The sequence below is a fragment of the Prosopis cineraria genome, unplaced genomic scaffold (genome assembly GCF_029017545.1).
Source record: "Prosopis cineraria cultivar Desert tree isolate PC_DT_omini unplaced genomic scaffold, ASM2901754v1 PC13, whole genome shotgun sequence".
NCBI lineage: Eukaryota > Viridiplantae > Streptophyta > Magnoliopsida > Fabales > Fabaceae > Prosopis > Prosopis cineraria.
In genome coordinates this window covers 17,787,114-17,800,112 of record NW_026555344.1, presented here as the reverse complement: position 1 = coordinate 17,800,112, position 12,999 = coordinate 17,787,114, and the positions used below count along the sequence as shown (strand labels likewise).

Here is a 12,999-nt window from a genome sequence, read left to right as displayed (position 1 = left end):
ATGCAAACATACCAAAAACGTTCAATATGGAGATAGGACTTATAGGCAAAGAAAATGACTAGCAACAAGAAAAAAAAGACATAACAAGGACTCCTAAAAGGCCTTCACTGATGCTTCAATTATGATTATGCCCGAGTTCATAATGATAATTGAGACCTCAGTGAAGAATCTTTGCTCCACATAACTAAAGGGAACCTGGCCCTAATACCAATCTGTCACACCTTGAAAATAATGCATGACTGGCACGGAATATAGGAACAAAACTCAAATCTCGAAAGCCTTAAGTTAAGAAATCCAAAGTTCTGAAGCATAAATATATCTAACAACAAATCGAACTATTTTCAATATGAATAATAAAAACAAAAGGTTGTATTTTATTTTTAAAATTTCAACATGACCATGCTCAAAATAAGACTTCAAGATTTCTACAATAGTATTTTCTTTTAGTAACAAATAGCATTCAACAAGGAGCTATGCTCCTTCTACCAAACAAATCAAGCATAATACACATATAAGGGCTTTAACTATAGTTATGTGGAGCTCCTACAATAAAATTTACAAAATAAAATTTCATATTTAAATCTTTACAACAAAAGGAGGGTGGTCATTAACTTCTTCACTTTAAGTCAAAAGATGGCCCTCAATGATCAACTAGAAGTCCAAAGCCATTCACATTATCTGAGACCAAAAATACTTTTTCCAACGAATAATGTCCCAACAATAAACAATTAAACATGAATAAAAAGGAAAGTTTGAAATAATTATGTAATTTAAATAGACAATAACTTCCACAAAAATTTAACAAACTTTAAAATAAAATAGCTCTATAAAATTTTAAATAAAATCTTAAACCATTGCACTATTATAACAAATGTTATTATCACTTGATTTCAAGAAAGCACATAAATGAAATAAATGTTTGTAAAAATTTATTATATAAAAACCAATGGAATATAAAATCACCAAATAATCAAATTCACAATTTTAGGGACTTATCAGAACAATAAACAAACGTGGACGAACAGTCCACAAGGGTAAATAACCAAACATGGCTGATGCCACGAATACAAACGTGAATACACAATCCACAAGGGTAAATAACCAAAAGCGGCTGAAGCCACAAAACAAACGTGGACACACAGTCCACGAGGGTATTACTAACAAAACATGGCTTAAAGCCACGAAACAAATGTGAGTACTATGCTCATGAATAACCATCCCTTCGTTCCACGTGCATTGGCCATCGCACGGGACTAGCACCTCTTATAAGCACCCTGCTAGCTAGGTGTACCATGGCGCGCCAAGGGCTAACGGAACTGCCGTTAGCAACCAGTGTTCTGTGTAAAGTCCCCTTCAAATCCATTTTCAAACATGCACTACCACAGAAAATACCCATACTTGACGCTTATTTTTCACAATACTTGACGGTTTTTAACCGTCAAGTAAAGGTGCGACATATATTAAAGAAATAATACTTGATGGTTAAAAACTGTCAAGTATTAATCTTATACTTGACAGTTATTTAAAAAAAACTATCAAGTATATGAAGTAAATATGCAGTTCCCAGAATAAGTACTTGACGCTTGTTTCGAAACAAGTGTCAAGTATTTATGGCCAAAACTTGCCAGTTCTTTTGGCCATAAATACTTGACGCTTGTTTCCTTATAACCGTCAAGTATTTTGACGCTTGTTTTGAAACAAGCATCAACTATATTGATACTTGACGGTTATTTTGAAATAACCGTCAAGTATTAATGACATAATTTTTTTAAATATGGTGGCTGCTTTTAAAACAGCCCCTTGCATAAAGATACAGATAAAGATAAAAAACAGCTAGCCAGCAATGAAAATAATGCAATGTAATGAATGTTTGTAATAGTATCTCCTATCTAATTAACATAAAAATTCCTATACATTTAACCTTAAAATCTAAACTTATTTGCAAACTAATGTTTCAAAATTAAGTGGCCTATCCCATAAAAATTGGATCAAAAATGTGTATATAAATGTAACTAACTATTGTACCGGCCTAACTACTGTTGCTACCCACATATTGAAAACACATTGGGCCACCTCTTTAAGGACCTCTTCTACATGTACAGCCGTATAACGAACGCAATAGACGCTCTCGAAGTACTGTAAGCAAATAGTTACAACAATTTCAAGTTAATAGGTAGCTAATTAAAATTATTTAAAATTTATAATTGAAGTGTAATTAAATTTTATATATATACCTTGTCAGATAATGTGGTAGGGGCATGAGTGATAATGTCCTTCATAAACTTCATCAAGCAATAACCACAGTCATTGCTCTAATCTGGCTGGAATGGACACTATAAAAAAACACATATCAATGAAATTGTAAAATATAATGAGACAATTTCTTGATTAAAAAATTAACCAATTAAACGAATACCTTAACAGTGACCTATTTCTCTGAAGATTCGAATGCCCTCATCTTAAGGGACATAGTCATGTCAGTCGCAGTGCGATACAACACCACAGCTCTAAGAAGGAATTATAGAATGAATGTGAGAAATATATATGAATGAAAACTAAAAATAAAAAGAAATAACAAGTAAAAAAATCCAACTTACTCATTAAAAAGTACCACCATATCTTCCCTGTTGCTTGGTTCTCCATTAAGGGGATCAAGATACCATATTTTTGGAGTAACAGGATTAACCACAATAAGCATCCAGTATCCCTTAACAAGAAACAGCACATGTTACCAAACAAATAAATATAAAAAAATATTTACTCGTAACAAATATTAACAACTCACCCTTGGTAGTAAGGAGCGAGAAATAAAGTATCCTTCGCTGCTCCCCTTTCTCAAAATTGATCCGAAAGCATTCTTGCTTGATTTTCAAGGGCTTCCTTTGTAATATTATTGTAGGGAGAGACATCATGAGGATTAACCAGCTTGATCTTTGACTCGAGGCCACCAGGAACCACAAATGAGGTATAAAGGTGACTTGGGTGAAAAAATATACAAGTTAATATGCTTGCATACTCACACACATAAATAATTCAAGAAATTAACTAATAAATGTTGAAGAATTACCTAATGTAGAAAGTCATCAAACTAGTGCTCACCATATCGTGCTTGAGGATTTCATTCAAAATTTAATCCCGAATGACTTCAAAGGATGCTCTAGCAAATAGCCCATCATCAAAATTAATGATATCCCCTATCGGCTCTTGACGAATCATCCTCGTAGCCGAAGCATAGGTCTCAAGAGAGTCATGGAATTTGTTTTCTACAACAAGCATAGGCACTGCATGTTGCGAAACCGTGACTGACTCTTTAGTATGGCCCAACACCTTACCCTTTAATTTGCTTTTCCCCCTTGGCTATACAATGAAAAAGTTAGACATATATATATATATATATATTTTAAAGATTTTAAATAATTATATAAATCATATATACCTTTTTCTTTGGTGGCAAGGGGTCCTTTGGCGGCTTTGGGTCCTTTGTCGGCTTTAGTGTACTAACCATAACAAGGTGGCTGGGCCATGCAACGAAGCTCCCCAACGCATCTCCTACCATCTACATCTCATTGGTAGGATAAGGTAATGGATACTTAAGGTCGATTGCAACAAGCAAGGAAACCCTAATGTAATCGGGCGGGAGGGGAAGGTTATGGATTGTGTTCCCGGTAATGTTATACACATGTCCCGTTGCAACTACTTTGCATGACAGATCATCTCCTAAACAGTTGCAGTCATTCTCGCCCTAAATAAATAAAGAATGTTAGTTACTTAGATAAAAAATTAGTTGAGCAAATTTAAAAGAGAAAATGCATTACCTTGAGTATTTTGTCTGAAGGGACTGTGCAGCTATCTTTTTCCCTAGGGCTAACGTCACCCAAAAGCCTCCCAGGGATCTGGCCCTTCAATAGCATGTCAATTAACTTCGCTTGGGCTTCTAGTTATTGCTTTATAACAACTTGCTCTTCTCTCAACTCTTGGACCTCGGATGAAGAAGCCGATGTTCGCTTCTTAATCTTGCCAAAGTATTGCTTCTTTGTGACACCGAAGCCAACACCCCTAACACGACCAGGGTAGTCAGGGGTCCCCAACGCTCTAGCTAAGATATCCTCATGCTTAGGAAGCTTGCCCTGTGATACTTCTTGAAAGAGGGAATCCTGTGAAAAGTAGAGCTAATTAGTATGCCTTTTAATAACCATTTATTAATCGATAGATAAGAATAACACTTACAATTTTTTCAGCAACCTCTTTCACACGAGGGTTGTCAATCACTCCATCTTTATTTGTTCGTGCCAATGCCCAGAGTCTTTGGCAGGATATGGTAACATCCGATCCCTCGGCCTCAACTTCTTTCTGCTCCACGCCTGCATACCCTAACCTCCCTGCTCTGTAAGGGTATTCATTCTTAGCCACTCTCTCCTTATTTTGGGCGCTCAGTTCCTTTAATCAATAACAAAAATATCCTTTAGTACACATAGATATATTCAATAAAAGGCACTAAAATTTAAATTTTAGAAGCATAAATACCTTAAATTCCTTCTCGCGCCGAGAGACAACAAAAGCATCCCAATCTTCTTGCTTTACTAAAGGCTGTAATAGGGGAGGAACTTGGGCTACAAATTCAGCATCAAGGTCTTTCAAATATTTTTGTGTAATAAAATGTTTGAAAGACAGTAATGCCCTCCCAGCCTTTTAAAGGACAAAATCCTTCTTGCTCTCATCTATTTCAAATCCTAACTGTAAAATAAAATAAATATGTTAGGTGCATCAATTTATAATATTATAATAGAATATAACTTAGTCATGCAACTTACAGATACAGTCTCCCAAACAATGTCCTTCGTGGCTTGATCAACTTTGCGCCAAGATTTCTGTGTGATAGGTACAGTTGTCTTTGCCATAACCCCAATATAACTTATAAACTTTGCAGATTTGATGGCTTGGCCTTTCTTGTTCTACTGCACTGATATTTTTTTCCCTGCAGCTCTTATTTTTGTGACTTCTTCCATTATTGTTAGGCCTCGCTGGATATTGTAATATTCCTGTTCCAATTTTTTTTGTGATGACGGAGCATCAATAGAAGTTGTAGTGGGATCTGATGGAGGGATTTCAATGGACTCAGAATCTGAAGCCATTTACTTGTAACACAATAAAATTCCAAAATTAATCAACCATGATTAATTCAAATATAATTGACTATATTAATTCAAACATGAAACAAAAATGGCATAATTAATTTAAAGGTTACATGTTCAAGTTGCTCTTTTTCGTTTGTTTTACTTGGGTTTTTTACTTCCCCCTCCTTGAAATATTTTCTTCTTATGCTGAAATAATTTACCCCTCTTTGAAATCCAAATGCCTTCATTGTGATCATTTCTCATGTATAGAGCTTCATCAACAGTGTCGTTACTTTGATTTGATGTCCCTTCGAATGGGTCATCTTCAATTGCTACATTTTCATTTATTTTTTTCATGTAACATAAGAATAGACCACCCTTTATTAGCAGGGTTAGGGACATAAAACACTTGTTTGGCTTATTGTGCTAAAATAAAAGGCTCATCCTTATACCCTTCCTTGTTTAAATTGACTTGTACAAAGCCAAATTGGTAATCAAATTTCAAGCCATTTTTTCGATCAATCCACTTGTACCCAAAGACTAGAACTCAAAAGAATATGCAATCTAAATCCCATATATGCTTAATTACACCAAAGTATGACATGTTTGCATAGATAGGATTTTTATCCTTAGTGCAGGAAATATGCATGGAATAAGCTATAAGAGTTACACCACTATTTTGCATTGTGCTCCTATCATCTTGCTCCCTTGTATAAAATGTGTATCCGTTGACAAGGTAAGCAGTGTAAGAAATGGCCTGTCTGCTTGGACCGTTAGCTAACCATCTCAATTTGTTAGAAACTGAATTGGAATCAACATTTAACTTTTAAAGAATGTGCTCCTTAAATCATCTTGTAAAAGTTTTGTTGTGTTCCCTAACATACCAAATTTCTAATTTATTGAGATTGTCCCTCCTAAGTTCAGCCATATGCTTGTCTACATACTCTTCAACCTCTTCAGTGTTATGCAACACATATAAGTGGGCTTGCTCCCACTATACACTTGACATAGTAATGACTTTATTTCCCATGATCCCCTCTCCACTTATTCTACCCATATGTGGAGACTTTAGAAGCCCAACATAGCTAATATGACTTAGGTACTCAGTACAAAAGTCAACAGCCTCTTCATAAATATACCGTTCAACAATACAACCCTCCGGTTGACTTTGATTTTTCACATAGCCTTTTAAAATCTTCATATAGCGCTCAATAGGATACATCCATCTTAAATAAGCAGGCCCGCACATTTGAACCTCCCTAACTAAGTGAATAGTTAGATGGATCATAATATCAAAGAATGCCGGTGGAAAATACATCTCAAGCTCACACAGTGTTAATACAATTCGAGCTTGCAACCTTGGCAACTTATGCGGGTTAATCACTTTACTGTAAATGGACTTGAAAAACAAACATAACTTAGTGATCGTCCCTCGTACTTTAGGGGGTAAAATTACATGTATAGTAACTGGAATGAAATCCTCCATTAAAACATAGCAATCGTGAGACTTTAAGCCCTTTAACTTCAAATCTTTCATTAATACAATGTTTTTTATGTTTGAAGAGTAACCCTTAGGAACTTTAACTGCATTAAGGAACTCACAAAATGCAGTCTTCTCTTTCTTAGATAGCGTATAAGTTGTCGGAGGGAGAAAGGTATGGTTCCCCTTATCTTAGGGTACTAATTCTTCTCTTATTCTTAAAGAGACCATGTCCAACCTTGCTTTTATGCCATCTTTTGTTTTTCCTGACACTTGGAGTAAAGTCCTAATAAGACTCTCATAGACATTTTTTTCAATATGCATGACATCAAGAAAATGCCGAACATCTAAGGTGGTCCAATAAGGGAGTTCAAAGAAAATAGATCTCTTCTTCCATCCAGTTGTCCCAAGGTGCCTTGCAAATGGTTTGCCAAATTCAATATCTAAATACTTAATCTTCTCAAACAACTCATCACCAGTTAACGGCAAAGGTGTCTTACCTTCTTCTGGATTTCCATTGAACACTTTTCTCAACTGCCGATAATGATATTCTTGGTGTAAAAACCTACGGTGGCCGAGGTAAACATTCTTCATCCCATGTTGAAGCCTCATAGAATGTGTTCCCTCTTCACAAATAGGGCATCCAAGTTGCCCTTTAATGCTATACCTTGATAGATTGCCATAAGCAGGAAAGTCATTGATCGTACCGAAGAGCATAGCTCTTAAATTAAATTTTTCTTCTCTATACCCATCATATACCTCTATACCTAACTCCCACATGATCTTCAAGTCATCAATTAGAGGAGCCAAATATATGTCTATGTCATTCCCAGGTTGCTTGGGTCCTACAATTAGCATGGACAACATCATATACTTACACTTCATGCAAAGCCATGGAGGAAGGTTATAAATCACCAAAATGATGGGCCAAGTGCTGTGGCTACTACTTTGAATCCCATAAGAATTCATCCCGTCGGTAGACAATGCAAGGCATAGATTCCTACTCTCTTCCTTAAATTCAGGGTACTCATAATCAATCTTTCTCCATTATGGAGAATCAGCAGGATGACAAAGCATGCCATCTTTTATCCTTTCATCCGCATGCCATGTTAAGTTTTTTGCAATTTCTACACTGCTATACATGCATCTAAATCTAGGCACGATTGGAAAATACCATAGTGCCTTCCCAGGACTTGATCCATTCTGTTTGTAGCGTGAGGCATTACACTTCGGACACTTGGTTAACGATGCATATTCATTCTAAAATAAAAGGCAATCATTAGGGCACGAGTGTATCTTTTCATAACTCATGCCAATTGATCGCAATACTTGTTTTGCATCATATGTTTGATAAGGAAGCTCATTTTCCTTAGAAAGTAATTCTACTTTCAAATACCCAAGCAACTTAGTAAAGCTTGCATCACTCCATCCATGTTTTGCCTTCATGTTGTATAATTTTAACACTACTGATAACTTTGATGCACTACAACCAGCATACAACGGTGTCTCCACATCACTTTTCAACTTCTCAAACATTTCTGGATAATCCTTGAGGTCCTCTTCAACTGCTTTGGCCATCTGTTCAAGACAATCTTCCTCAAGTGTGCATGTGTCACAATCATCAAGAGATGATGCACAGCTTTCATTATGCTTTTGGCTGCAACTAATATCATCTCTTGTCTCTCCATGCATTGTCCAACACTTGTAACTTTGATCTATCCCATTAATCACTAGGTGTTCTTCATAAGTATCTGGGCTAACCCGCTTCACAAGACCACACTTTAAACATGGGCAAACAATCCTAGTAGGATCCTCCGCATGCTTAACTGCAAGCTTAAAAAAATTTACCACCCCATCCCAGTATTCCTTGGATAGACGATTGACAGACATCCATTCCTTATCCATAATTCCTACAAAGATTAAGAGGGAAATATGATTAGTGACTTTGACTACTCCTAGATAGTGGGAGAATTATATATAAAGATCAATTAGTCAATAAGTCACTAACCACATGTTTGCACATTCCCTCTTTAATCTTGTTTAAAACTAATAATTATATTTTAATGCTAGCCATTAAAATAATTTTGTCGGCATAACAACTTAAAAAAGAGAGTTTCCCAGGCCTTATCGCCTCTTCCTATTAATCTAAATGACAACAACAACAGCATCCACAACAACAAACACATAAAGTTATATTCAAGAATAATTTAAAAAAAATTGTTAGTATATATAACGACTTAAAATGAGTATTACCAGGTCTTTATGCCTTTAAAAAAAATCAAGTTATCCATAATAAGACTATATATGATCCAATAACAATAATAACAACATTAATAAGAAACTCAATTTTAATTAAAATCATATTAAACCACATCAAACACTATATAAATATCAATTTAAAATATCAAAAATATTAAAAACAAGGTAATTAGGTGGTATACTATTTTCATATCCTTAATGAATCTCCTCATATCAACAAAATAATTGGATGATCCCTTAATTCAATAATTAAGCACCCAAAAACTCAAAACTTCAAACACTCACTAAGAAGAACAACAATGCAGATCAAAATAAATAACACAGAAATTATTTATTACGTATGAAAATCAAAATCAACAACCCATACATTCAAAATGAAGATTAATGATTGGGAAAGCAAGAACCTACCTCAACAAGATGAGGGAACATCGACTGTGTAGAAAAACAAAGACGAGAGTCTGTTGCAGAGTGATAGAGACTGAGAATCCAAACGAACGAGTGCCCACGAGACTTATGGAGGCCAAGAATCAAAAACCCCTCAAGAATCGAGACCAAAAATGTGTTTTTTGGCAGTTAGAGTGACGAAAAATGAGTTTCAGTGGCTTTGGGTTTATTTATGAAGACGAAGGATTTGTAGAAATGGAGAGTGAAAAAGAAATCTGGAGGAAATTTAAATGATAATACTTGACAGTTATTTCATAATAACTGTCAAGTATTACATATTTGATGCTTGTTTTAAAACAACCGTCAAGTATATGGCAGACAAACTTGACTGTTATTTCAAAACAAGCGTCAAGTGTGTGAAAAAATTTAATTTTTTTTCTACTATTAATTTGACGTTTGTTTATTAAAGACTGACGTGTAAATTTTAGCTTTATATAACAGTTATTTATAAAAAACGTCAAATATATATACTTGATAGTTATCTTTAAATAACCGTCAAGTATTTACTTAAATATTTGACACTTGTTTCGTAAAAACCGTTAAGTATTCTCTGCCTTTTTTATTTGTCATTTTTTTCAAATAAATGTCAATTATAGGGTGTCAATTATACACCTTTCTGTAGTAGTGATGTGAGAAAATCATCACTTTCACAATAAAATTTTCATTTTCAAAGTCAAACTCGTATGAATCATTCTCTATATCAATCCAATATTCGATAGAATAAAATCTCATATTCAAAGTCCAAACTTATATTTATTAATAATTAAAATTTCAAAACCGATAAAGGTAATTTCACAAAATAAAGAAGTTTAATAAACAAACTATTCAATAACCACATCGTTGTTACTAAAACAATTTTGCAAACAAATGTAGTATTGTAGTAAAGGAAATCTTTATTAAAAAGTTAGTTGGGACGCTATTCAGTTACTTGTGAAGCTCCCAACTGTATAACTTACTTCCAAACAAATCTTCTAGGAATAATGCTTTGTCCTTAAATTCTTCTTCATCGTCCTCAAAAGACTAATATGTCAACTTGCTTGAACTTCTCTCTCCATATTCAAACATGCAGAACAGTAAGGTTGAAGCAAGTCAAGATGAGGAATAAGAGACCCAATGATAAAGGCAAAAGAAGAACGGTAGTGGTGCAGGGGAAGAGAGACAGCCTCATTCTGAACCTCTTACAACAACGAACTAACTTCCATAGTAAAACATTGAAGAACCTAGAGCATGGATTCAAGTAATGGACAGAGCTCTCGTATTTACCTACGGCAGCGGTAAGCTATGAAGAGGAGGAAGAGGGCGACAGATTTTCTCTTACTCTTCCCCAGTTCAGACATGAGCCATCTCAAGAAAGTAAGGAGGTCACCAAAGTCAGTCACAAAGGAGGATGAAGAGGAAGACTCCGGCACTCACAATCATCGGCGACAGAACGGAAAGGAAGGTGGAGGGTGTACGAAGAATGGAGAGCAAATTTCTCTCCCTCCCCATTTTGGAGTAGTCGAGAAAATGGAGATGAGGAGAAGACAAAAGAATCAATTGTTATATTTTTTAATTTATTTATTAATTAAAATTTTTTAAAAGGGCATTACAGTAATTTTAACCAAAGCTGAAGCAAAATAAAAATCTCTTTCCTTGGACCAAGATGATTCAGACTAAAGGAGATATGATAGAAATTTACGGGTGCACACATCACTAGAGAACCGTTTTCTCTATTACTCATAATATTTGTACCAAAATTAATAAAATAAATCACAATACTTTAATATAAATTTATTTTACACTAATTTTTTTAAGTTATTACATATTATTTTATAATGAATATTATCAAGGGTATAAAATTTCAATATAAATCTAGATATCCTTTAGAAATGAAAAAAAATTTCTTGATTTGAGGTTTAAGATATGTGTAATATGACTCACACCTCTTACCGGTCACCCTCTATTTTTATGCGTGATAGTAATTAAAGTTTTAACAAAACACAACATCTGGACATCCAAGAAAGAGTGTTAGATATTAGAATATCATATGGATATCCATATCTTTTGGATTCTCTAACATCTTTCAATTTTTATAATACCTTTAAGTTATTATTATCTTGTGCATTTTTATTTGATTTAATTGTTATATCCATGCCTATAGAAAGAGAGCACTTTAGTTGTAGTATACACATCAAGACAAAAAAGCTTTCAATTCTCTCATTCCCTCCTTTTAGGTTTCTCTCTTCTCCTCTCGATCTCTATTTTTCATAACAAAACTATCATTATTCCCCAATTATCTTCTTAAACATTTGATTAAATAGAATTTTTGCTAAAACTTGATTATTAAATATATAAGATCTAACTACCACACATCATATTGAGGACTAGGGGGTGACAAATTCAATCTGCGTAAATAAGATAACAAGCTATACCATTGCATTGAAGTGCATACGGAAAGCTTTTTATAATATTGCACCAAGTGGCTAGCACAATTTAACCCACAAAGTCATGACACGGATACATAATACAACCATAAGGAAATAGAAACAAAGCAAGAGAGCTACAAAAGCCCTCGTAATCAAACAACACAAGAGGACAACTTAGCACACTTGCACATCCACACATTATAGCAGAAAATGCACGGAGAATTATTCAAGCACAACAACCACTCTCTGTTTATTAGAAATTAGATTAACGTAAAAGTTTCACATGGGTTCCAATTGCATCAACAAAATAGCCACCTCTTTCATGGAATCCAATCACGACACCTCCTTCTGTTGGCATGGATGAGAAAGAAGTGCTGCTAACAGTTCCAAAAGGTCCGTGAGTGTGCAAGTTTGTTATGAAAGATCGTGATGTAATCACCTTATTGTCCTTATAACATCTGAAAGTCCCAGCTATGGATGTCAGATACTCGGAAGGCCCATTGATCTCAATCTACACATTTGCCAATTTCATTATACAAATATGGAAAAGAATTTGCTGGGCCAAATATAAGAGGGAGAAATTAAAGAAATGATTGATATGATTTGTTATTTTTTTCAACCCGTAAACAAATACTAGACTTACTATTCTTTCCATACCAGAGTCATGTGGATCCTCACCACCAAACTTTCCATACATTTCACCACTTGTATCTTTAAAAGCGATGGAATTGATACAGCCTTCTTCATGCACGATTATCTCTTTTATCCATTTTTCCACTTTAAAAATAAAAGGAGCTCCCCCAGAACCTCCCCAAGGCCCACATGTAATACTTGAATCCTGCACTAACACCAATAGTCATTGAGTGTGCTGCTAATAAGTTTTGGTAAAGTGTTTTTCATTTTTTTTTTAATTTTCAATGTAAGGTTTGTTTGTTGATAACGTGGTAATACATTAATCCATGTAGCAAAGTACCCCATGTAGTGGGATGATACTTGTATTTTCAAAGTGAACCATCTATAATGAGAATCATAAAGCATCTATCTTTTCTATTAAAATCCATCATCAAAATTTAGACGGTTATAGGGCATATTTTAGAGATAAATAGGTATATATTTTGGATTATATTTGATTATATTATTAATATTTTATAATTGTTTAACTAGTTTATATATATTTTCCTCTTATCACTTAATTATAAGATAAAGAAGAATTTTCAATACAAAGTTAACTGCTTTCTCTTGGGTTCAACCCTTAGAATGCTCCAAGAATTTTTACTGTATGGTTCCCTTATACATG

General features: G+C 34.4%; 1 protein-coding gene across 1 annotated transcript; it reads right to left on the bottom strand.

Annotated features, from left to right (window-relative positions):
- Window positions 1-11,821: 11,821 nt before the first annotated feature.
- LOC129289936 (mannose/glucose-specific lectin-like) lies at window positions 11,822-12,680 on the bottom strand. Its single transcript, XM_054926676.1, has 3 exons — window positions 12,654-12,680; window positions 12,346-12,540; window positions 11,822-12,213 (listed from the first exon to the last, which is right to left on the bottom strand). The coding sequence occupies exons 1-3, from the start codon at window positions 12,678-12,680 to the stop codon at window positions 11,968-11,970; spliced, it is 468 nt and encodes a 155-aa protein (XP_054782651.1). The 3' UTR covers window positions 11,822-11,967.
- Window positions 12,681-12,999: the final 319 nt, after the last annotated feature.

Bases quoted from the DNA above. Each gene is read 5' to 3' on its own strand.
- LOC129289936 (XM_054926676.1), bottom strand. From the start codon at position 12,680: ATGGGGTACTTTGCTACATGGATTAAT. The intron at 12,541-12,653 runs GTATTACCACGT...GTGTTAGTGCAG, and splicing joins ACTTTGCTACATGGATTAAT to GATTCAAGTATTACATGTGG. The intron at 12,214-12,345 runs GTAAGTCTAGTA...GCAAATGTGTAG, and splicing joins ACTCTGGTATGGAAAGAATA to ATTGAGATCAATGGGCCTTC.